This window comes from Salvelinus fontinalis, chromosome 1, assembly GCF_029448725.1.
Source record: "Salvelinus fontinalis isolate EN_2023a chromosome 1, ASM2944872v1, whole genome shotgun sequence".
In the NCBI taxonomy this organism is placed as follows: Eukaryota; Metazoa; Chordata; class Actinopteri; order Salmoniformes; family Salmonidae; genus Salvelinus; species Salvelinus fontinalis.
Window position 1 is genome coordinate 31,507,047 of NC_074665.1, and position 26,603 is coordinate 31,533,649.

The 26,603-nt window shown below is 41.0% G+C and overlaps 1 protein-coding gene across 1 annotated transcript in view; it reads left to right on the forward strand.

Moving 5' to 3' along the window:
• The first annotated feature begins 691 nt into the window (after positions 1–691).
• Positions 692–26,603, forward strand: part of LOC129853102 (vertebrate ancient opsin-like) — a 28,754-nt gene continuing 2,842 nt past the window's right edge. The window contains exons 1-4 of the mRNA XM_055918819.1: positions 692–1,502; positions 4,951–5,161; positions 16,364–16,481; positions 16,694–16,927. Of these exons, the coding sequence (XP_055774794.1) occupies positions 1,136–1,502; positions 4,951–5,161; positions 16,364–16,481; positions 16,694–16,927 (930 nt within the window). The 5' untranslated portion in view covers positions 692–1,135. The remainder of the gene's footprint in view (positions 1,503–4,950; positions 5,162–16,363; positions 16,482–16,693; positions 16,928–26,603) is intronic.

Here is a 26,603-nt window from a genome sequence, read left to right on the forward strand (position 1 = left end):
TCCAAGAGGCTTCTAAACAGCTTCTACCCCCAAGCCATAAGACTCTTGAATACCTAATCAAATGGTTACCCAGACTATTTGCATTGCCCCCCACTCTTTTACACCTCTGATACTCTCAAAAATGTGTTTTGAAGTAAGTGAAAGTGATTTTTTTTCATGAAATATAGCTAGCTCTCACTCTCTCGCTTCTCCTTCATTTTTTTTATAAATGTATTTGTTACAAACTGTTCAAATATTGTTTTTCTCTTTGAGCCACCTACTCACCACATTATATGCACTGCAGTGCTAGCTAGCTGTAGCTTATGATTTCAGTACAATTTTTTTAAATTTTAATCTGCTCAGCATTTAGCCACTCTAGCATGGTGGTGGATAGTCGTGTTTCAAAAACAAAGTAGGCATATTTTCATTGTTTTCCCCCCCCCTTCTCTCCATTAAACAGAGTTGAGGAAATCAAAACCTATGCAGTATGAATGGAGAATGTTGTAGGTACGAACCGGTCCACGAGGGATATGAGTGTATTGCCGGCTGCATACAATGCATTTGGATGGTAAGATGACACGACTCAATTTCGCCATCTACCGGCCTTTGGGGCTACATTTCCTCCAGGTCAGGAGTGACGCTCGAATTGTTGCGAGCGAGTCGACTACAGGCAACATAAGTCACCTACTAATTCACTTGCTGGCAAGCCTTCTCAAGGCTCAGATTCCGTCCGCACATATTCATTAAGAAAGTGTTTGTTTATTTGCAGCAGTGCTTTTGCGTTTTTTTGTGTACCGTTGCTGTTTTTCTAGATACAGACTCACTCTTTAAACAGCCTTGAATTCTGAATAACTGTGGATTCGTCGCTTTGGTTCAAAATATGTGCTTTCATGTAAAATGCGGATATCAAGATTCTAAGTACAGCCTACTCAAAGAAATGTATGCAAAAAAAGTAAAGGAATGGCTGTTGATCCAGTAATGCTTTCAAACGAATGCTCTTTACGCGCGACTGGGCATGCTGCAGCTTCGAGGAGGAGAGTCCAAATTAAGTTGTGAAAATGAGTAATGGACCACAAGATCTCTGACCCTTTACATAACCCACGAGTGCAATAGGATTTTTACTCTATAGTCAAGTGCAAGTATTTTGACATGGACAATGGATAATATAATAATTGCAGTAAATGGTGTTTCTTATAACGAGGCTGCCGAGATCTACAAGCCACACGCTGATCCGTTCACTGGTCCAATAACACATCTTGCACCTTGGAATTTCGCAGTTTTGGCTACCCTGATGTTTGTTGTAACATCTCTGTCTCTCTTTGAAAATTTTACTGTTATGTTGGCCACTTACAAGTTCAAACAGCTGAGACAGCCCCTAAATTATATTATAGTTAATTTATCTGTCGCTGATTTTCTTGTGTCACTCACCGGTGGAACAATAAGTTTTCTAACAAATGCCAAAGGGTATTTTTTCCTTGGAAATTGGGCTTGCGTATTGGAAGGTTTTGCTGTCACCTATTTCGGTAAGTTCAGCATGGATCATGGTAATGTTTTTGAATAAGTAACCTGGGATGCTGGTGTAACCGCATAGTTGCTGCAGGTGTCAGTGTTGGAGCTGTTTAGATTCCGAAATGTAGCAAAATAATAGCGTTTGAAAGTCAGACTGATTGATTGTTTGATTAATTTGGTTTCTTAGACAGTTTTTTTTAAAGACAGATAATACATAGCAGAAAGGAATTCATCCATCTTTTGTAGTGTATTTGGCAGTTCTTTCAAAGCATTTTGTGGTGCTGAAAAATGGACATAAAACTGATGGCAAAATTACACAGGCAAATAGATATAATCGTCATTTTTTAAATTAAAATAACTGATCTAATTTAGGAAACCAACATGTTTTGCACACGAGGGTGTCGACATTTTTACAAATGAATTAAAAATGAAAAGCTGAAACGCCCTTTATGGCCTAAATAAGTTCAGGAATAAAAATGTGCTTTACAAGTCACAAGTTGCAGGGACTCACTCTGTGTGCAATAATGACGACCTAATTTCTGTACCCCACACATACAGTTATCTGTAAGGTCCCTCGGTCGAGCACTGAATTTCAAACACAGATTCAACCGCAAAAACAGGGAGGTTTTCCAACGCCTCGCAAAGACCTATTGGTAGACGGTTAAATTAAAAAGCAGACATTGATTATCCCTTTGAGCATGGTGATGTTATTAATTACATTTTGGATGGTGTATCAATACACCTTGTCGCTACAAAGATACAGGCTACCTTCCTAACTGAGTTGCGGTAGATTTCACCATGAGGTCAATGGTGACTTTAAAACAGTTACAGAATTTAATGACTGTGATAGGAGAAAACTGAGGACGGATCAACAACATAGTAAATACTCAAATACTAACCTAATTGACAGAGTGAAAAGAAGGAAGCCTGTACAGAATAAATATATTCCAAAACATGCATCCTGTTAGCAACAAGGCAATAAAGTAATACCGCAACAAATGTGGCAAAGCAATTGAACTTGTTCTGAAAACAAAATGTTTGGGGCAAATGCAATACAACACATTACTGAGTACCACTCCATATTTTCAAGCATAGTGGTGGCTGCATCATGTTATGAGTATCTTGTCATTGTTTAAGCACTGGGGAGTTCTTCAGGATAAAATATAAACTGAATGGAGCTAAGCACAGCCAAAATCCTAGAGGAAAACCTGGTTCAGTCTGCTTTCCTCCAGACATTGGGAGATTAATTCACCTTTCAGCAGGAAAATATCCTAAAACACACTAGAGTTGCCTACCAAAAAGACAGTGAATGTTCCTGAGTGGCCGAGTTACAGTTTTGACTTAAACCTACTTAAAAATCTATGGCAAGACTTGGAGATGGTCGTCTAGCAATGATCAACAACCAATTTGACAGAGCTTGAAGGACTTTGGAAAGAATAATGGGCACATGTTGCACAATCCCGCTTTGACAGAGTATTTTTGTTTTTGTTTCACAATTTAATCAATTTTAAGTCCCACTAACACTACAAAATGTGGAAAAAGTCAAGTGGTGTGAATACTTTCTGAAGGCACTGTACATACTCTTAGAAAAAAAGGTCTACCTAGAACAAAGTGTTCTTCCGCTGGCCCTGTAGTAAAACCAAACCCTTTTTGGTTCCAGGTAGAACCTTTTCACCAAAGGGTTAATATATGTTGGTTACAAAATCGAAGGACCATTAAAATAGAACTCAGGTGCTGATCTCCATGCCGGTAGTAGAGCCGCAGCAATGTCCATCCAGAACAATGAGACAGTATTTCTAGTTAAGGGGTTTTTAATGGGACAGAAAGGATCCACACAGACACACACACACGTCACACTTGAAACTGACAGATTCTGGTTCTGTAAGGGAGATAATATAAATGTAGGCATATTTTCCTTCTGCAGGGCTAGTTTCTATCTGCCTACTAAACAGGCTAGTGGACCAGTACATCAACAACAGCAATACAGGAATGTCTACATAATGTAATGAAACAGGCAGGGAGCAGGTCTCGAACCCTCGACCTTCTAGCCCGAAGTCCAGCGCGCTATCGACTGTGCCGCAAAAGCATGCTCGAGCAGCAGAGTCGATATCCGCGCTTATAAACCCAGGGTCGTTAACATAAATATACACTCCAGAACATGAGCGATTTACAGATACAAAGGAAATAGCCTATCATCTCAAATGACAAATGCTAACAAACGGCTAAAGCTACTATGCATGCTAACATACACTACTAATGCATTCTTTGTGTAAATGCTAGCAGCAGCGCGAGCTAACCAACAAGCTCAACATACATGGAAAAATACAACAACAGACAATACTTAGCAAAAACACCAATGGGACATAGATCTTAAAACACTTATGTTTTAGATGCACGCACAGTAAAATGTCACACACCAAGGATATTGTACACAAGAGGAAAAGGGTAGCAGGGGGAAAAAAGTGGAGCTCGTCAGAATGGAAAGCAATGTTATCTGATTTCTGCCCTGCCAGGGTAGGGGTCCTACACGAATGAACCTGAAGTCTCGGGAATAGATGCTGCTGATTGGCTAATATAAGAACGTATGGCGTGACCTTGGCCAATAAGAACACTAAATGTGGTTTATGGTCTGAAGAATAGGAGACTAAAACATCGTATCCACTGGGATTTAAAATTAGGGCCAAATTTGAGCTAGTCCACCAAGGCCAGTCCAGCATAGGTTCATTTCAAAGTGCCATTGGAAACGGGGCTTCAGCTGCCTGACTAAACTAACCAGAAGGGAGTGCCAGAAAGCTGGCAGTTTTTACAATCGTTCTAGGTAGCCATTTTAGGTAGAGTGAAGTGTAGAATGGTAGTGTTTAGCACATTTTATGAAACGGGTTGTTCCGATCATTGATGCTGATTGGACGAGCAGCATTCCAACCCGTGCTGTATTCACCAACAGGCACACCTATGCCTGCTAACAGGTCCATCTGAATTATTTCTCACCCTCCATAATATAATCATATTCAGGTTGCTGTCCTAATCATCTATTGTATTTATCTGAATTTACACACTATTTCCCCTTGCTTATAGCCTTGCATTTAGTTTGGTAAAGCGGGGTTAATATAAGCGTGACTGAGTTAGCTGAAGTTGTCTAGCTAGCTAGCTAGCGACAACAACTTTAGTCAGCCTGCATAGCAACCATTTTTGTCAACGGCCGAACAGTAATTTTACGTAGCAACTATGCAAACATGATTTACGCCTGGTGCGTGTCTGTAGAAAAATGACCAAAATAACTAACACATAGATTTTTGTCCGGACTATATATTCTGGTAGAAGAATGAAATTGTATGAATTTACTTATCAAGATAATGTTTTAAATGAAAATATGTAATGAATTGTTATTTTAATGAATATAGTCACAGCCAAATTGGTAGATGTTTCTTCTGGGCCCTACAGACTGTCTCTGCCTCCTCTTAGGGATTGTGGCTCTGTGGTCCCTGGCAGTGCTGTCCTTCGAGCGTTTCTTTGTGATCTGCCGGCCTCTGGGGAATGTTCGTCTTAGGGGGAAGCATGCGGCAATGGGCCTGCTGTTTGTCTGGACCTTCTCCTTCATCTGGACTATCCCTCCTGTGTTCGGCTGGTGCAGCTACACCGTCAGCAAGATCGGCACCACCTGCGAGCCAAACTGGTGAGAGGCAACTGAGAGAGAGAGCAGAGAGCATACGTAAACATAGATGTACAGCAACCTCGACCTCCTGTTTGTATCATAAACGCACGCAGGCACAAACGGGTCATTTTTGAATTGCAGTGGCATTTGGGCATGGCATTTTGTATTTATTTAAATGCATCTGGGTAAGTCTGCCCATTCTTAATCAACTAATATGGCAGCTTAATGACTTAAAATCATTTGACTATTATGATAACATTGTAACTTACCAACAGTAGCGGTAGGAACACCAATGACACATTTTAGGTCATTTTGGATTTTCTTAATTGGAGGTCATCAACCCATAAAAAGTAATTGACAAACGTATTATCATAATCATTTTGCTCACACTGTAATTTCCCTTCATTTAAATCAAGTAACACCAATACCATTTTTATTTTATTTATACACACAAAATTATCAATGGAATCCTCAAATTCATGACATACTAAAAGGGTGTGATTATCAAATTATTTCCTTTTAATATAGACCCCTCCCCGATAAGAGTTTGCCACTGGAGAAAATGCTCACCAAGATCCGTGTATTTCTTTGTAAGAAGTGATTTTCAAGGCGGAAACATCAATGACATCAAATGAAGGGATACACATTGTTGTTTTGTATGGTGTTTATTCTATACAAGAGCAAGGTCATGTTGATCAGACAGTCTCTACTTCAGCATCACTCGGTAGCATGCATACAGCGCCATTCAGTGCATATGAAGTAATGTCAAACTTGGCTCAATAGTACTATATACACTGCTCAAAAAATAAAGGGAACACTTAAACAACACAATGTAACTCCAAGTCAATCACACTTCTGTGAAATCAAACTGTCCACTTAGGAAGCAACACTGATTGACAAATTGCACATGCTGTTGTGCAAATGGAATAGACAAAAGGTGGAAATTATAGGCAATTAACAAGACACCCCCAAAAAAGGAGTGATTCTGCAGGTGGTGACCACAGACCACTTCTCAGTTCCTATGCTTCCTGGCTGATGTTTTGGTCACTTTTGAATGCTGGCGGTGCTTTCAAATACCTGCGTAATTGCACACCCAACTCACTCAGGTGCTTCGCTATATCACGTTTAACATTGTCCGTAAGCTTGAGTTCGTTTGCACACAAAAAAATCATACTATTATGGAAAGATATGTGTGTTGTCCCTGTTAATGTAGAAAGAAAAGAAGCTCCAACTTCTTAATACATTGAATATAGTTGCGGAGAGTCCCTGTAATCCTAGATGCAGATCATTCAGGTGAGAAAAAACATCACCCAGGCCAGTCGTGTGAGAAACTCTTCATCATGCAAGCGGTCAGACAAATTATGGTCAGTAAAGAGAACTTTAAGTTCATCTCTCAATTAAAAAAACACGTGTCAAACTTTGCCTCTTGATACTGTATGTTGTAAAAGCGTTACATGGTCGCTGCCCATATCATGGCATAGTGCAGAAAATACACGAGAGTACAGGGGCCTTGCTTTAACAAAGTTAACCATTTTCACCGTAGTGTCCGAAACGTCTTTCAAGCTCTCAGGCATTCCCTTGGCAGCAAGAGCCTCTCGGTGGATGCTGCAGTGTACTCCAGTGGCGTCGGGAGCAACTGCTTGCATTCGCGTTACCACTCCACTATGTCTCCCTGTCATGGCTTTTGCGCCACCAGTACAGATACCAACATGAGCTGCAGCTACGTTTGAAAATGGACTGTTTGAAAATGTGAAGATAATTAAAAAAATTATAATATATATATATTTTTAAATGTGAATCACATTTTTATTTGGCGTACCCCCGACGGCATTGCGCGTGTACCCCAGTTTGGGAATACCTGCTCTATACAATATATTACATACTTATTATGTATATTAGTACTTTAAAAAATGCCTTCAGGTAAAGTTTTGCAGTATGAAGGAGTTGCAATACTGTGTAAAATAAAACATGAATGACAAATATTGTCATTTTAAAGTGTTAAAAAAAAATATATATATATTCTTTTTTTTAACCCCCTTTTTCGTGGTATCCAATTGTTAGTAGTTACTGTCTTGTCTCATCGCTACAACTCCCGCATGGACTCGGGAGAGGCGAACGTTGAGAGCCATGCGTTCTCCAAAACACAAACCATCCAAGCAGCACAGCACGCATCCAACTCTGAAGCCAGCCCCACCAATGTATCGGAGGAAACACCATACACCTAGCGACCTGATTAGCGTGCACTGCGCCCGGCCCGCCACAGGAGTCACTAGTACGCGATGAGACAAGGATATCCCTGCCGGCCAAACCCTCCCTAACCCGAACGACGCTGGGCCAATTGTGCGCCGTCCCATGGGCCTCCTGGGCTCAAACCTAGTCTCTGGTGGCACAGCTAACACTGTGATGCAGTGCCTTAGACCACTGCCCCACCCGGGAGGCCCATTTTAAAGTGTTTTACATGGTTTCAAAGCCAAGGGATGCAAATGCCACCACAATTCAAGAATGACTGTAATCCTCGCAAGGTGAGCTATTGAAAGGTATTGAAAACAGGGGTGTCAATACTTTTGATCCCTACCTTTTTGAGAATTAAATCTATTTTTCATTGCAATTGTATTAGTATAAAATAACATACTTTTCAAATGTTTTGGAGCATACAATAAAGCTCAATATTTAACATTATTTATTTAATTTATTAATTTTCTCTCATATTCTTCAAGGTTTTGGACTCCACTGTATAGCATATTGCAAATTAAAAGATTGTCTCTCTGAAATGAAACCATCAAGTGATATATTTTAAACAAACATGTCTGTCATCGACAACCCAATGCCCCGATTAGACAGTGAAAAAACAGACCAATCTCTTTTCATAATTTCTTTAAATAATAAAAGCTAATTTACCAACATTTCTTAAAGTGTATATATAGCATTTTGGAATTAAACTCTTCATATATCTACTAGCTAGAGGTTAAGACTAAGCCTTATGTATGTAACTTAGTTGATGGCACCGTGCGAAATTCTCACCTTTACAATGGAAAAACACTTTCAAGTCAAGGAGCCAGGCTAATTTGGCCCTACGGGGTACCCTCCTTCTAGAGATCATGGTAATGATGTTAAGCATTGCTAATCAAAGGGAGGCAGGTAGGGGGGCTGATGAGCACTGCCTCTGGTCCATTGAAAGAGCCATCGCCAAGGCAGTGAAATACAGTCAACAATGCAATTATAAGCCACGTTCAAGGATATACATAATATATCTGTGTCCTAACTTGTCCCTCTGCGCATACACAGCTTGTGTTCTGTCAGAAAACATTTGGGTCATGTTGACTTCCCAGCAGGGACTGAGGAAACACAGATGTAGGGGTCCACATGCATCCACATAATGCATTTTCAATGCCTCATTTATTTATTCAACCCAAGTAGCATTAGAATGCACACTATTCACATGATTCAGAATATTCAAAAGAGGTAAACTTTTCAATTCTAGGCATTGTGAATGTTATGAATTTTATGAAAGATTATGCTGATTAGAGTGTATAGTATGTTATGTTCCTGAACTCAACTTCTGCACCTCCCTGAACTCAACTTCTGATTTAGAGTCTATCTCTGGTTCTGTGTAAATGAATCCCCAGCTTGCCGCCTTTGATAGCGGTAACAGGTATTTATAATGGAAATGACACAATTAGTCTTCCATCAACCGGCCCCTGGGACCCCAATTTTGTCCAATAGATTTGCTTCAGCTGTAGAATTCACACTTTAATTTCATCTCAAATGAGGTACAAAACAGAATAAGCCTATCTGAACGGCCCAATACGACCCTCCGCCTCTGTCAACATTATGTCACACACCTTTATGGTGTCCTTAAAGGCCAAATCTAAGGTTGAAACAATAATAACGGGGGGCGGAGCTAGCATGTTGGAGTGAACGGCTGCGTGTGAGAGGCTCCTGCAACTTTTTTGCGAAATAATCTAACTTAACCTACTTTATGATACTTTTTACAACAAACGTTTCTTTCTAATACAACATCGTAACTTTCTGTGTAAAAATGCCGAGTAATAAGCGACCAAAGGACAATAAATCCACATCGGAGGCCTACTCCACACCAAACAACGAGACAGACATGGCGGAAGGCACAGGCAACAACGTGACACTTAAAGAACTTACCCAGGCTTTGGGAGAACTACGTGTTGCTTTAGCTGAGGATCTTAAGGCTACTATTGCTGAACTGGACACCAAAATCGAGGGCACCATTCGAGCGGTCGCTTCGCAGGGCCAGAGTATTGTGGACCTTGAGAGGGCTTCTGAATTCAGCGCTGGTAGGATCGACGAGTTAGAGAAGCTGTGCTCGTCACTACAGGGTACTGTGCAGAGGCTTTCTGTGAAAGTGGTCGACCTGGAGGGCCGTTCCAGACGTAATAACCTTCGCGTTGTTGGTCTGGCAGAGGGGGTAGAGGCGGGCTCTCGCCCCACCGACTTCTTCGCCAAGCTATTGAAGGATGCAATGGGATCGGACGTTTTGGCTTCGGACCCCCAGCTGGACCGTGCACATCGCGCCCCTGTCCCAGTGCCTGGACCGTGTCAACGCCCTCGCCCAGTAATCATCTGTTGTCACAGTTTCAAGACCAAGGATCTTATCCTGCGCGAGGCCCGAATGAGGGGCAACCTGTTACATAAAGGGCACCCCTTCCGTGTCTATGATGATTATGCGCCCGATGTGGCAAAGGACCGTGGCGGCTACAGAGATGTCATGGCCAAACTCTACAAACTCCATCTTCGCCCAGCCTTGCTCTTCCCTGCAAGACTAAGAATTACCCCGCCCTCTGGTGAGAAGATGTGGCTCTCCTCGGTTTTGGACGCAGAGAAGTTTATCCGGGAACATACGCCAATCCCCCGTACAGGTTAGAGTGCCTTGTCATTGTGTGTTAGGGTCTGCTCATGGAATCGAATCCATACTAAACCATAACGGGTGAAACCGTATTGAACGGTCTCAACAAGGGCTACCGAACATGTAAGATGCTGTGGAGGGCGGTCTTGGCTCTCAATTAAAGTCACTTTCATTCTGGCTGTGTTCAGAGCGATGCCTATTTAGGATGCCTTCCAGGTTTGATCATTGACACTTTCGGATGAATATACTTATATTCCCCCCATTTTTTTTTGTTTCGTTATTTATTTTTTAATTCTTACATTTATTGTTATTACAATACCATTTATTTAAAGCTTGCAGGGGACTGGGGGTGATGGTGGGGAAGGGGCAGACACAGACACCTGGATAGCAGGTGGATGTTTTGTGCCGTTCTGCCTTTGATATAGCCGAGGGCCGCTCTCCCGATTAGATCCCTACCAGCCCTCTGTAATGTCTAGGTAGGTGTGCGTACATATAATTATTATTTGTACTTTATAATTATTTTCTCTTAGCATGTTACTATTATGTATGTGTATATTTTAAATTAGTGTAGATTATTACTCTGGGGCATGAATGTTTCTGTATGTATGGGTATGTATGTGTATATGCGCATATGTAGATATGTATGGGTGTGTGTGTGTATATGTATATTTTTAAATATATACCTTTATATGTATTTTTTGGGGATGTGTGTGTATGTGTTTGTATGTATGTGTGTGTGTGTATGTGTATGTATGTATATATGTATATATATGTGTGTATATGTATGTATGTATGTATATGTATATATATATATATGTATATGGGTAAGTATGTGTATGTGTGTGTATGTATACATGTATATAACCTTTTTATTTATTTATTTTCTGACTGGGGGATACGTTTAATTTAGAAAAATTCTTGTTTCCGATCTAACCCACAATATGTAAATGTACGGCTGTCTAAGTTGGTTGCTGATGGTTCATGTTTAGACCGGCAGTGCTTAGCAAAATAATCTTGTGATGCTATATCTTGCTTATCTCAGGGATAGATAGACCCAAGATGACGCTTAAGTGCGCAATATGTTTAGGTTGAAACTTATTCTCTTTAGGTTTATTAGATGCTAATTGGACACTTTATTCGCGGGAGCCTCCTCAGTTCATATGTTAGTAGAAGTTCTAGGATAGTGAGAGGTGAACGTACAGTTGGGATTTTATTTCTGTTTCACCTCTTGTTCGAGGTCGCGCCGTGCTTTTTTGGCATCGGCCAGACAATGTGTTTATTATTTTTATTTTTATTTTATTTTCTCTCCTATTTGTGTATGCCTGTTAAAGGTGGGTTGGGCGGGGGGGTAAATAGTGGGGAAAGTAGGGGAACAGGGTGGGAAGTAAAGGGGCTTGCAGGGGGGAGGGGCTGGTTGGATACTGCTCGGGTGTAGCTGCTACATATGCTGATCGTGATGGTTTGGTGCGCTTTCTTACCTTTTTATTGAGTTACAAGTTATGCAGGCCACCATAGGAACTACAAATGAGAGGGGGGCGGGGCTCACATTCACTTCCTGGAATGTCAGGGGCTTAAACGAACCAATTAAGAGAGGCAAGGTCCTAGCCCACTTGAAAGCACTCTCGTCTGATATTATATTTTTGCAAGAAACCCATCTGAAAAATAATGCTCACAGCAGACTTAAATGTAGGTGGGTGGGGCAAGTGTATCACTCTAACTTCTCTGCCAAAACGAGAGGCACAGCGATTCTGGTACGGAAAGGAATTCCCTTTCTACATAAAACCACTATTGTGGATAAAGAGGGTCGTTATGTGATCGTAATAGGAGAGATCCACTCTACTTCTGTAACTCTACTAAATATCTATGGGCCAAACATTGATAACCCCTCTTTTTTCAAAAGAGTCCTTGCCCTGATTCCAGATGTCTCCCATACTAACCTGATCATTGGAGGGGACCTTAACTGCGTGCTAGACCAATATTTGGACAGATCCTCTACCCGGCGAACCCCCACCTCCTATTCAAGTGAATTCTTGAATACCTACATAAAGAATTCTAACTTATTTGATATATGGAGGATCACTAACCCTACGGGCAGGGAATACTCCTTTCACTTTCATGTTCACAATGTTTATACTCGAATTGACTACTTTTTGGTTGATGCTAAACTACTCCCCTATACCTGTAATGTGAAGTATCATGATATTATAATCTCGGACCACAGTCCACTCACCTTCTCCCTGAGATTGGGTGACATGGTACCAAACGAGAGGGTCTGGAGGTTAAACCCTCAGCTCCTCACAGAACCAACATTCTGTGAACATCTTAAAGACCAAATAACATTTTTCTTTGATACCAACGACAACACAGAGACTTCCCCAGCATTACTGTGGGAAACACTTAAGGCTTATTTGAGAGGCTGTATCATCTCCTATCAGACTGCCAGGAGTAGGCAAAACAAGGGAAAATTGGTAGAACTGGAGGGACAAATTCACTTACTGGATAGGGAGAATGCTAGACATCCATCTATGGAGAAACATAAAAAAATTACCTCTTTAAAATTTGAATATAATCAGACTCTCTCAGCTAAAATTGCTAAATCTTTTCTCTACGCCAAGCAAAAATATTTTGAGTTTGGTGACAAACCACACAAATTACTCGCCAGACAACTTCGAAAAATTGTGAGTGACCGAATGATTCACAAAGTTAAGTCTGCATCTGGGGAATTACTCTCTTCCCCCAAAGACATCAATGACAGATTCCGTCAGTTTTATGAGACTCTATATACATCTAAAGCCGATTCTAACCCCTTAATTATGCAAAACTTTTTGGATGACTGTAATCTTCCTGCCCTGAACCAGGAAGATTCTAACTTCCTGAATAAGGAAATATCTCTTGATGAAATTCGAGAAACAATCAAAACTCTAAAGAGTGGCAAGACCCCGGGCCCAGATGGATACCCGGGTGAATTCTATAAAACATTCAGCAACATGCTCTCTCCCTACCTGCACAAAATGTTGGTTCAGTCCAGAGAGGATGGAGCTCTCCCATCTACTTTGGATGAAGCATTCATTACAGTTATACATAAGAAGGGTAAAGATCCGGAAGAGGTAGGGTCGTACAGACCAATATCCCTCCTCAATACAGACCAAAAGATTTTAGCAAAAACCCTGGCTAACAGGCTTAGCACTTTAATTGGCAAACTGGTCCATTCGGACCAGACCGGCTTTATCCCGAACAGAAACTCATTCTTCAATCTCAGGCGCCTCTTCAACATTATGTATTCTCAGAGGTTACCAAACATGGACCTTGCCGTTATATCTCTTGACGCCGAGAAGGCTTTTGACCAAGTTGAGTGGTCCTATCTATTCAAAGTCCTACATAAATTTAATATTGGAGATGGGTTCATAAATTGGATCCAGCTTTTATATAGGAACCCCTGTGCGAGAATACTCACTAACCAATCATTGTCGCCCCGATTTAACCTCTACAGAGGGACAAGGCAGGGTTGTGCGCTGTCGCCTATGCTCTTCGCCCTAATCATTGAACCTCTCGCTCAGACGATTAGATCTGATGCAGCAATACACGGCTATAATACTAAAGATACTCTAAATAAGATTTCCCTATACGCAGATGACATTCTCCTCTATGTAACAGAACCCCAAGCTAGTATTCCAGCTATTCTTGATGTGATTAATTTGTTTGGTACCTTCTCGGGATACAGAATAAATTGGAACAAGAGTGAATTAATGCCCATACGGTTACAAAACACCTCCTGGCTAGAACATCTTCCACTTAAGTTATCTTCAGAAAAATTTACCTATCTAGGAATTGTAGTTACCAAACAATATTCCTTACTATTTAAAGAGAATTTCCCCTCGCTGATGCAAAAACTAAAAACAAACATACAATTTTGGAGAACTCTCCCAATTTCTCTGCTCGGAAGAATTAATGCCATTAAAATGGTCTTCCTCCCACAACTGCTCTACCTATACCAGAACATCCCAGTATTCATACCTAAATCCTTTCATAAACAACTGGACTCAATTATCAATCCTTTCATCTGGGATTATAAAACACACAGGATAGGTAAAAAACACCTCTGCAAATCCAAGATGGAAGGAGGATTGTCTCTCCCAAATTTTATATTTTATTATTGGGCCGCTAACCTCCGTGCGGTTACGTTTTTGCTGGATGACGCACGTCCGTCACCCACCTGGCTTAGTATGGAGCGTGAGGAGTGTCACCCCTTCTCTATTGGTGCTGTGATTTTGTCGCCTGTCAATCTGGAGAGGTCACTTTATCGTAACAATCCTATTATACATAGCACAGTCCGAATCTGGAGGCAAATTAAAATCCACTTTGAGCTTAGACCAATGTCATTCATGCTCCCTGTTGCCAGGAACCCCTCCTTTGCCCCCTCCAACCTTGATAACACCTTTGAGCAATGGGGAGAGTTGGGGATAAGTACCATAGGGGATTTATATATAGAAGGGACCTTTGCTTCCTTTGAGTTGCTGAGGGAAACTTATAATCTTCCCAGAAATAACTTTTTCAGATACCTACAAATCAGAGACTATGTTAGGAAACACCTCCCAACATTTGGGAACGCTAAGCCTTCCATGTTTGACGGATGCATAAAAACATCCCCCACCTCAGACAAACTGATATCTCGTTTATATGACTCTTTTCAATCAGTTAGCACACCCTCTACAGAGGCCATTAAGGCAAAATGGGAGGAAGAACTAGGGACTGACATTTCGATGGCAGACTGGGAAGATAGCTTGGAGTATATCCACACCTGCTCCATTAACTCCAGACATCGGCTCATACAATTCAAGGTATTACACAGATTACACTATTCCAAAACCAAACTGCATAGGATATTTCCTGATACATCCCCTTTGTGTGATAAATGTCAGGCTGCACAGGGTACACTTCTCCACTGCTTTGCCCTATGCTCTAGCTTGCATGGTTACTGGTGTGGAATTTTTAGGATCCTCTCTGAAGTTCTGGAGACTTCAATTGACCCAGACCCGCTTCTGATAATCCTGGGAGTGTCTGATTCCCTAATCGGACTAACCAACCCCCAAAAACAACTCATCTCTTACAGTCTCATTTCGGCAAAAAAACTAATCTTGTTGTTCTGGAAAAAGAGGGAAGCGCCCACTACCAAATTATGGCTCAGCGAATTGGCAAACACTGTACACTTAGAAAGGATTAGATATATTCTGAACAATAAATTATTAACATTTGATCAGATCTGGCAGCCTTTCCTCTCTTACTTGGACCATTCGGCGCTGTGAATTTGTACTTTTTAACGCACTCTCCATTGTAATATTTTAATCCACCTCTGGGCAGCACGTGCTGGCACCGCCACCCGAGCAGCGGGGAGGGGTATAAGGGGAAGGGATAAAGGGGGGGGAGGGATAAAGGGGGGGGTGACACCCACCCTCTTTCTTTCTACCTGTCCTTGTTTTGTATGTCTTGTTTTTTAATAATTGTTTTGTACCCAGAACTCTGGATCTTTTTATTTCTGTCTGCTCTTTTATGTTTAGTTAAAAATTGTATACCTGCCTTTCATACCTATACACCATTCCTGTGTGGGTTCAATAAAAATATTTGAACGAGAAACAATAATAACGGGACACCCCGCCTATGTTTTGGTAAAAGGCTGAGTCATTGGCCTGGATAAATGTAGCCACTCTCAGATTAATACACAGAGCTATGGATGCAAGGACTGACCATCCATGATATCAACATTATTGTTTTAACCATGTTGAGGCCATACAGTGTTTGTTTACAATTACAATGTTTACAAACATTGGAGAAAAACAAGCTTATATTCTGGGTTCTCATGGGGTGTGACAGTTGAACTAAGCTCACGAGGCATTTATAAGTTAATAATGGGTACACACTGAGTGTACAAAACATTAAGGACTCTTTCCATGACATAGACTGACCAGGTGCATCCAGGTGAAAGCTATGATCCCTTATTGATGTCAGGAAGGTGTCCTTAATGTTTTGTACACTCAGTTCAAAAATGGATGCCGCAACTACAGATTGCCCCTTTTTGAAGTAGCAGTTTTAACTTGGGAAAAAAAGGTTTTTTCACCTGGGGTGTTTTTACAAACCTTTTTTAAATTTCTTGTCTGGCCCCAAAAATGCTAGTCAGGAGATGCTGGACATTGCTATATAACCAGCATGTATATTTAAAAACAGTTTGAAAATCAGCTTGATTTTTATATGAGTGAACTATCAGTTTAAATACAGACTCAGCCATAAGACCAGTCCATGTAGCAAATGCTGGAAATGTCATTCAACTGTTTATGTTCTACTTTCCTCAGGTACTCCAACAACATTTCAAATCACACCTACATCATCACCTTCTTTGTGACCTGCTTCATAATGCCCCTGGGGGTAATCATCTACTGCTATGGGAAGCTCCTACAGAAGCTGAGAAAGGTCCGTTCCCATTTATAAAATACTGGAACTATTAGGGGTGGATGCAACTGAACCAAAGTAGTAATTGGCCAATCCTTGGCTTGTAATGTCTAGTCTTTACGTCCTGGTGTATTCAAGCCTTTCAGTTAAGTTCTTAAAAGTCTTTAAATAAACTCACACGGCAGACTTTCTCGCTCAATAACCGAAGGTGTTTGTTTTCACGTAACCCTCAGGTGTCCCATGGCAGGCTGGGTAACGCCAAGAAACCGGAGCGTCAGGTGACACGCATGGTGGTGGTGATGATCGTGGCTTTCATGGTGGGCTGGACGCCCTACGCAGCCTTCTCCATCATTGTCACAGCCTGTCCCACCATCTACCTGGACCCCAGACTGGCTGCTGCACCCGCTTTCTTCTCCAAGACGGCTGCAGTCTACAACCCAGTCATCTACGTCTTCATGAACAAACAGGTATCTCACTCTTTTCCTCCTGAACGCATTGCTACTGATGATATTCTCTGGCTAATTCATTTCACTGGAAGCTAACAGATTATGGATAGGCTATATTGCTGTTATTATTGTTGTCCAATGGTTTAGACAGCCATTCCCAGGTGTCCTGGGAATAAGGCCAGGATACAATCAGATCAGCAGTAACACGTGTTAGCCGGCAAACACATCGTTTGTCATTGCTTTTGTTTTGCCAGTGTCGGAGGCGTAACTGTGTTAGAGTTGTCAAATCCACAAGCGGTTCCTGGCGTTACCTATCGTGGACATGCCGTTGGATGCACTTAATTGCAGCCACGTGGCAATGGAGCCACGTTACAAGTTCGGATACTGGAATGTGTGATGTAATCTACACCTTGATTAGGCTGATATAAATCCCTGTTATTTTGTTCATTGAAATTGCATTTGAGTTTCATTATTTCGATATAGCCTACACTTTCTTGTCTGGAACTTCTAACACGGGTCAGATTTAAGGACGGGTGTGGTTTCATTACAACGATCACAAGAACAGCCGCTTACCGATTGGACAGCTCTAACGCAATTACACGGCTGACGCCGCCCAAACAAAAGCGGTGATAAGCTATGCGTTTGTCGGCGAAGACCAAATACAATTTGGCAGTGTTCAGCAGGAAAAAATGCCCACCAGTTCTCTGACAAGTTGTGGGAAGTCTCACTCAACTGACACATAGCTGAGAGGCATCACGAAATCACATTTTATTTGTCACATCCGCCGACTTACAACAGGTGTAGACTTTAACGTCAAATGCTTTCTTATGAGCCCTTCCCAATGATGCAGAGTTTAAAAAAGGGGTACAGGATATTTGAGGAAGAAATGTACATAAAAGCAAGGTAAAGTGATTAGGCATTAGGATAGATAATAATAAGAGTAAAATAAAGAACAGAGTAGCAGCAGCATATGATGAGTGAAAGTGTGTCGGTATGCAGCATCGGTATGCATGTAGGTGTTGTGTGTGTGTATGTAGTAGTTTTGAGGCTACATGTGAATGTGTGTGGGTTTGTGTGAGAGTGTAAGTGTAGTATGTGTGTGTGTGTGAGTGAATGTGTATATATATATATTGTAAATATAGTCTTGTAAGGGTGCATATAGTCAGTGCAAGATAGTGTCAATGCAGATAGCTAATTAAATGGTTACCCAGACTATTTAGCAGTCTTATGGCTTGGGGGGAGAAGTTGTTCCGGAGCCTGTTGGTCCGAGAGCCGATGCTTTGGTACCATTTGCTGGACGGTAGCAGAGTGAATAGTCTATGGCTTCGGTGGCTGAAGTCTTTGGTAATTCTTCAGGCCTTTTTCATCTGACACCGCCTGCTATAGAGGTCCTCGCTGGCTGGGAGCTCAGCCTCAGTGATGTACTTGGCTGTCCACACCAACCTCTGTAGCGTTTTGTCGTCAAGGGCGGTGCAATTACCATACCAAGCGGTGATGCAGCCAGTCAAGATGCGCTAGATGGTGCAGCGGTATAACTTTGAGGAACTGAGAACCCATGCCAAATCTTTTCAGCCTCCTGAGGGGGATGAGGCACTGTCATTCCCTCTTCACGACTGTGCGGGTGGGTGGACCATGTTAAGTCCTTGGGGATGTGGACTCCAAAGAACTTTTAGCTCTCGACCCACTCCACTACAGCCCCGTCGATTTGGATGGGGGCGTGCTCTCCTCCCTTTTTCCTGTAGTCCACGATCAGTTCCTTGGTCCTTGGCACCACACTGCCAGGTCTCTGACCTCCTCCCTGTAGGCTGTCTCATCACTCTCTGTGATCAGGCCTACTACCGTTGTGTCTTTAGCACACTTGATGATGGTTTTGGAGTTGTGTGTGGCCACGCAGTCGTGGGTGAACAGGGAGTACAGGAGGGGACTAAGCACACATCTCTGAGGGGCCCCGTGTTGAGGGTCAGCGTGGCGGAGGTGTTGTTGCCTACCCTCACCACCTGGGGCCAGCCCATCAGGAAGACCAGGATCCAGTTGCAGAGGGATGTGTTCAGTCCCAGGAATCTGAGCTTGTTGATGAGCTTGAAGGGGACTATGCCTGTCCTTATATATTGTATGGTGTATGAATAAATGGCTGCTTTAAAATTTCATTAGCTCCTCGATACGCAGGCAAGTACCAGTTCGTTTTGTAATTCTAAAAAGGTATCCTGCACATTGATTGTGGCAAATGCCCTCTACAAATTAATGAATTATTATCACAGCGGTTCTTGATTTCTCTGGCTCATCTGCTCATTGAACGGGAGATATAAATTTAGTTTTACACCGGGGATTATTGGCAAGGCAAGTCAAGTCAGTAAAACAGACGTGAGAGAAGAAAACTGTGATTATGTGTGTAGCTTAGAAGTGTTCAATCAAATACTTTACTCATCAATTCTAATTGACTCCAGACAAAATCTCAGGGCTTTAATCAATCAAAACCACTTACAGTTTGAGTGATATGTTTAAAACAACGTTAACATGCTGTTTATTTTGGTTTCACACTGTAAGCGTTGGTTTGTCAACCATGAACATTAGTATTTTCTTTTAGCAAAATAATCATGATTGAGTTATTCTGCAAATGTGAACATGGCCCTCGGTGAAAGATAGGACTGGCAAAAACCTCTTGATAGCTGTTAACTCACTGAATGAGAGTGAGAATGTGAAACGTAAGATTTCTGCCAAACTAGAGGAAGTAATCAAGGTCAATTTACCCAGCTACAGACAGTCACGGAAGAGCAGAGCCTACTTTTGAAGTTTGAAAATTATCTAGAAAAATATACCAGAGATGAATAATCACCTTAAAGGTCATTGAGCCAGCCTTGAAGAAACACTGAAAGCAGAGGTAAACATGCACTAAACTGTGTGATGAGGATAATAAAAATTCACTTTCGGTGCATGCTAACGTAATTTTTTTGCAGGCAGCCAAAGTTGCCAAGAGTAGCTAAGAATGGGAAACCAGATGCTTTTAGTGAAAATATCATTTCAAATAACACTAACAGATAAAATAAAATAAACAATCACAGAAAGAAATGAGCAATTCAAAAAAATACCAATTCCAAGGTCTATGCACTTTCTTACTTGGCTTTTGCAAACAAGGCTATCAGTCGAACTAACCCTGGTATGCATTTCTGTAGGCATATTGATTAAATTAGGTTTCTCCTTGAAAGTGTGTATGAAGGCAGTTACAAAGCCACCATTAATACATTTACACTGGTTTTATTCAGCGGGTGTCGCGCATTCGTAAATTCATCCATTATTATGCGCTCTGGCACACTCAGACAAGAGTACTCTGATATCGGAGTAGATAGATAGCCAGAATGAATTTACAAATGCAAGAGATATGCTAAGTGGATAACAGTCGTTCAAGTTAAGCATAGCTAACTAGCTAGCTAGCCAGCAAAGCGATTTGATTTTTCTTTACACCTGCATCTAGCTGTAGCCACCGAAAAAACGATATGAGGGGAAAAAGTCAGTCACTCACCCATTCTTCTAATCACATGACATCTTCCCAGCAGCTAGCTAGCTAACATTAGGCTCAGGGCTTTTAGGTTGCTAAATAAAGAGCTACATAAAAAGATACGCTAGCCTATTAGCCACGTTATGACTGACTTGTGAGCATTGCCCTTGCTAGTTTGATTGTATTGACATTCGCAGCCTTCGTCCAAAATATTGAGTCATTGAAACTGAAACAGTGCATCCCGAATGAGTGGAGACAGCAAACAATGTACGAGGCCAGCTGTGATTGACAACCTCATAGCAATAATTTTTGGACTACCAAGAAATGTATTGGTGAATTATATTGATCATGCATTGATCTGCATCCATCTATTCTGCCAACAATGCCTTACTGTACGTCATGGAATTTTGAGTCCAATATAACCTATTTTTAAAACCTCTTTTAATGAAGTTGGTTTTGTAGCATAAAATGGGAATTTGATATTTATGATTGTCTGTTTGTTTCATATCTGCAAAGTAGTTAAAACGCTGTCGGTTCCACTTTAAGTAGAATTTATGCACCAATTTTCAATAAGAATAAAATTGGTTGAAGTGACAAAATTCTGCATTTTAACATGTCCCTCCACGCACCCTCTGTGACTTTTATGAAGATTTTAACCCACTAACCCACAAAAATACTCTATTATTTCACCATTATTGTAAATCCCTAGTTATTTTGTTGTTTTGACAAAGTTATTTCGGAACATTATTATTTATTGCATGTGATTACTATTTCATTTTCTCCTTCAAATTAAACATTGAACATCAATAGTCAAATCATAGTGTTAAAGCAGGTGAGCTGGTTCAAATGTTTTGGTGTTTTGTGGTGTAAAACTGAGTGGGACAAGCATAACACATCCACCCTGTTATCCATAGATAGACAGGCTAGAAATGTTAACAATAAAATAAAATAATTAATCTTGCATTAAATTGCCCCCCATGGCTGATTTAAAGACACACTCCTGTACTTTGGTGATTAGTATTTTTTTAACTCTCTCTTTAGGCTGGATGTGTAAATGTGTAGTTCAAACATATGAGCAGAATTACCTTAATTAGCCACAAAATCGCTAGTTTGAAAGCGACTGTTGCTGTGAGGTGCCATTTTTCCCTATTTACACCCCAGGTAGCAATTCGAGTTTCAGCCAATGAGCTTCAGTCCCTCAACATTTGAGTGACAGCTAGGAAGACACACTAGGGGGGTAATTCCAACCCGAGTTAAGTGCACCTAAATGGAATGGAATTGAATTTATTTGCTATTTTCTAAATTGTTATGCTCTTTTCTCTCTGATCTTAAACTTAAGCATGAGAATAGCATGCAATTCACCTGCTATTCGTTTGGGATGGAGATCCAAGAAAACAAGGTGTGGTGGAGGTGTGTCTATAGATACACTGTATTCTGACCTTGACTTAATTCTCTCATAATTACACCATCTTTACGTGTGAGGAAACCATGAATAATGTTGATCGAACTTGCCAGTTCCAAGTGGAAAAATAATCGACTTTCTTTTTTCTGATAGAAATAACAGCATTCGCCATGCACTGTAATGTATAAATTGATAAGATCTATTGATAAGAGGGAGGTATATGAGTAGCGCTGTGGCAGTCACAAAAGTTTGTCAGCCGGTGATTGTCAAACAAATAACTGTCGGTCTCACGATAATTAACCGTTAATTAGCATAAACACATTTAGCATCTCCTGGCTTCTACGCATAGACTACAAGCCACTGATGCAGACCTTTGGAACATCTACAGTTTAAAAAGTCTAATAAATCCATGTAATATAGCTGACACCTTCACAATAAATCAATTATTTATTTTAGATAAGTCTAAAGAAGCATGACATGAAGAAAATGTAGTCTATTTCAGAATAACAAAATAGCATACTCTGAGTTGTCCTTAAGTTAGATCCTGATCTGGCTATGCCAAATGGCTGTGGGCTACACTAGTTTATTTAACAGACAAGATTTGCTTAGAATTCCGGGGCATTATTTTATAGTATACAGAATACAATTGAACAAAGCTGAATAAAATGGAAATATTTTCCCCAAAAGATTTGAGGGAGTGCGCACATGCGGCTATATCTGTGTTGAGCGGTTAACAAAGAAATAGGTACTGCTATATGCTTAATTTAGAGTTATTAATGTAACTTTAGTTGTTCTACAAACTTTAGGCTATATTTTTTTATATTTATACATTGTAAGGCTGCATGATGCGACGCTAATGATGATTTGAAAAAGGTTGCTTGAAAGGCATGAGCTCTGCTTTGTTTATTTGCGCAGGCTGTACACTCTTCATTAGGTGATCGGGTCTTTCTAACAGGCTACAAGTGAAGACAGACACATCGAGGTGCATATTGAAGATATTGGAAGAACTGTCCACATTTACTTTTCGTCAGCCAACAAGATGAGTAAATGAGCAAAAGCACTAGCCTATGTCAATCAACTATCCTCCATAGTACAAAAGTTTAACTATTGTATTCTGTGGGAGAAATGATCTTTTAAATACAGTTTGGGACAGTTATGGGATGCGATAGATCTCAAATGAATACAACCACTAGCAAAAAAATGGTATGCAATGTGGCTAACGCAACAGATCTGAACATTTATCTTAATTTGTTGATAAACTATTAGGCTATTTCTTCACATTAGAAGTGCAACAATGTGCACATGGCAGTAGGCTATAAGTTTGAGTGTTGCATTAGCGGGAAAACACCATTATCAAAAGTGACACAAATGCGATTATGCATGTAATGCTTTTATTATAAAGGTGCATTTTTGTGGAGAAAATGATCTTCCCCAAACTTGAAACACATGCTGCTTATGTATGCCAGATAGGCTCTAAACCCCTTGTAAAGCAGATATATTGTGCTTAATTTTAAGATGTTTTTTGGACACTTTAGTTGCGATACAAACCTTATAAAAACAAAACATATAGGCCTATGGGCTAGGCTACATTTGAAACTTTTTTTATTTAACCTTATTTAACCAGGTGTAACAGTTTAACTTTACGGCGTCCCCTCGCCCCGACCCGGGCGCGAACCAGGGACCCTCTGCACACATCAACAACGGTCACCCACGAAGCATCGTTACCCATCGCGCCACAAAGGCCGCGGCCCTTGCAGAGCAAGGGGAACCACCACTTCAAGTCTCCGAGCACCAACTGAAAGGCTGCTAGCACGCACCACCGCTACCTAGCTAGCCATTTCACATCGGTTACACAGGCAAGTCTGTTAAGAACAAATTCTTGTTTACAATGATGGCCTAACCTGGCCTAACCCGGACGACATGAGGTGTGCGACACAAAAAATGGCAGTTTCTTATGGGGGCATTATTCACAAGTGATAATATCATTCACAAGTGATAGGCTAATATTGTCATCCATCAGAATATTATTGATTTATTCTTGTCTTTGCATATACTAAATAATATAGCTGTGAAATTTGTTTAGGACGGACCATTATCATGCACCTGTCTCGAAACGGGCAGCGGGAAAAAATAAATCTATGCACTTAAATAGTGAATGGAGGACGCTTTTCCCGTTGTTCATTTTCATGCCAACCAGGTAGGCTATACTCTTGTTGTAAAGATAAACAATGTGCTTAATATTAGGAAAGTTGAGAAATAAATATAGTAGGCCTAGCTGATGGGATCCTCCTCTTTTTAGTAGAGATGTTGTGGAAATTCAGTACTGAGAGAGACTTGGTCATTTCTTCAAACAATCCTCTTTATTTAATATCGATTCATTATTGCAATAATGAAACCGTCAGCCCAACAGTCTTGACTGTCGGACCGAGTGCTTAACTTTTACAGAAATGCAGAGTTGTGTATATATAGTAGACCTAAACATGCTATCATGGCTGGCTCCACCCTTCCCATGCAGACTAAGGGCCATCATAATGCACTCTGGGTTCATCTCCTAGTTATCTGCCTCTGGTGTTATTTTTAACCCCACCTTGTCTTCGTTTCCCAGATGCCAGGATAATTAGGAATACTGAGGCCTTTGTTCTGCTCCTCCAGGCTATCTCTATCCTGGCTAAACATATACCATATCTTGTCTATGGAATGCAGGCTCAATCAGCCCAGAGGCATATGTCTCACATGCACCACTAATCATAGAATGGAATGTGGCTGTTGGTTTTTATCGCTAAGATATCCATCAATTGTCAGCTCAAGCTATCAGCTCGGGGGTTTTACTTGTCAGCTCAAGTAAAACCCATGTCCTCGATGCCCAGACTAGCTGCAGGAAGCTAGAGTGGAGTCCATAAAAACACAGCATTAACAGAACATAAATGTCTTAACTATTAATTTAAAAAATACAAGGTTAATACGTAATTTGTCCCTCACGGAGGCCACCACTCTGTTTTTAAGGCACAATTGCATATTCAAAGGCATTTGCATTAATGTCAGAGTGATTAGCAGTTAGGCAGTTAGCAAGTTTGGTAGGCTACTAATGACCGGCAGCAGCATCAGAGCTTGGAGAAGGCTAATTACCGTGGAATTTGACTGCCTTCGTGACTCGTGACCGCCGGTGTGGTGGCAATAAGTTCACCGCAACAGCCCTATATATGAGTAATCCGTTTGGAGAAGGGGATTGTAAATCCACATAGCAATTTATTTGAGATGATTTTTCCTTATGATCGCTGGAGACGAATGTGAAACCAGTCATATGGAAGCAAACTGTAAGTCATATCAACATGGCATGTATTGTGGACCCTTTTCACACAGTGAAGTAGGCTATAAATTACTGTGCCGTTATTCCACATTTTCATTGCCCTCAGTATTTGCGTGGATGAAATTTAAAGACCCAAGCTATAGGTTTCTGTGCAACTGTACCTGCCCAGTTCATGTATGCACTTTAGATTGTTTTAAATATATCCCGGGCTTTTCTCCGTTTTATTTATCATTTGGATCATTTTAAATGTTAGCCACATACAGGAGCTACCATTGGTGATACCCACATACATTTGTACAGTAACTGTCACTTTAGTGTTTGTTTCCTTCAATTTGTAGCCTGTTTTACATCATTCCGTTTACCAGGTTGAACCTGGAGCCTGGAGCACAGTTCACGACAACTGGACCGTTGTCATACAGTTCCATGATTAGTGAGGATTAGGCACATTTCTAGGACTATTGTTCTAAACCTGTTATACAATTTTTTACACCTTCCAATATTTCATGGATTGAACTTGAATATGACAACTTGCAGGATGAATCGAACCCCTCCATTTTTTATTCATCAATATATTTAGTGCGTAAAGGCTCTCCAAACCAGTGTTTTTTATGATTCAAGGTCAGAGTATTTTTAAGTCTACCAGTTGGTTCTGAAACGGAGACGACTATGCATATACTGTATGTAGATGGCTTTCTTTCATTGATATCTATATTCGGAAGCTGTTCTCTATGTATTCTAGTGAGTCTGTCGAGAAAATTCGAATTAAAGGTACCTCCTATTAAAGGGATGGCTTAAGATAAATGTACGGAAAACCCTATTGAATGAACTCCATGACAAAATCTGTTGGCCAGCAAGTGGGAGGGTGTTCAGAGGTTGAATTGAATGTATTCAGTGCGTGCAAGAGAACCACGCCTGCAAAGCCCATTACCCATCTGCATAAGGTAAGTCTGAAAACCAACTACTGAGAAGTGCGTAGGAAATGCTTACACTGCGTAAGTCTGAATCTGGCCAGTACAGTTTAGTCGGGTACCACTTTTGGCTCATGGTCACTGCTTTCAGAGCTACTTGCAAAAACGATATAGTAATTATGCAGCTGGAGAAGATGGCTGATATTTTTTTACGTGCTCCTAACCAACTGTGTTTTTGTACGTTTTTTTGCGTTGTTGGTAACTTTAAAAAAAATAAAGTTTGAAGATGACCGGCTCCGATGCTCGTCGGATGTGGCGGGGCTTGCAAACCATTACAGACTACAAAGGGAAGCACAGCCGAGAGCTGCCCAGTGACATGAGCCTACCAGACGAGCTAAACGACTTCTATGCTCGCTTCGATGCAAATAACACATGATAGCACCAGTTGCTCCAGACAACTGTGTGATCACGCTTTCCGCAGGCGATTTGAGTAAGGCCTTTAAACAGGTCAACATTCACAAGGCCGCAGGTCCAGACGGATTACCATGATGTGTACTGCGAGCATGCGCTAACCAACTGGCAAGTGT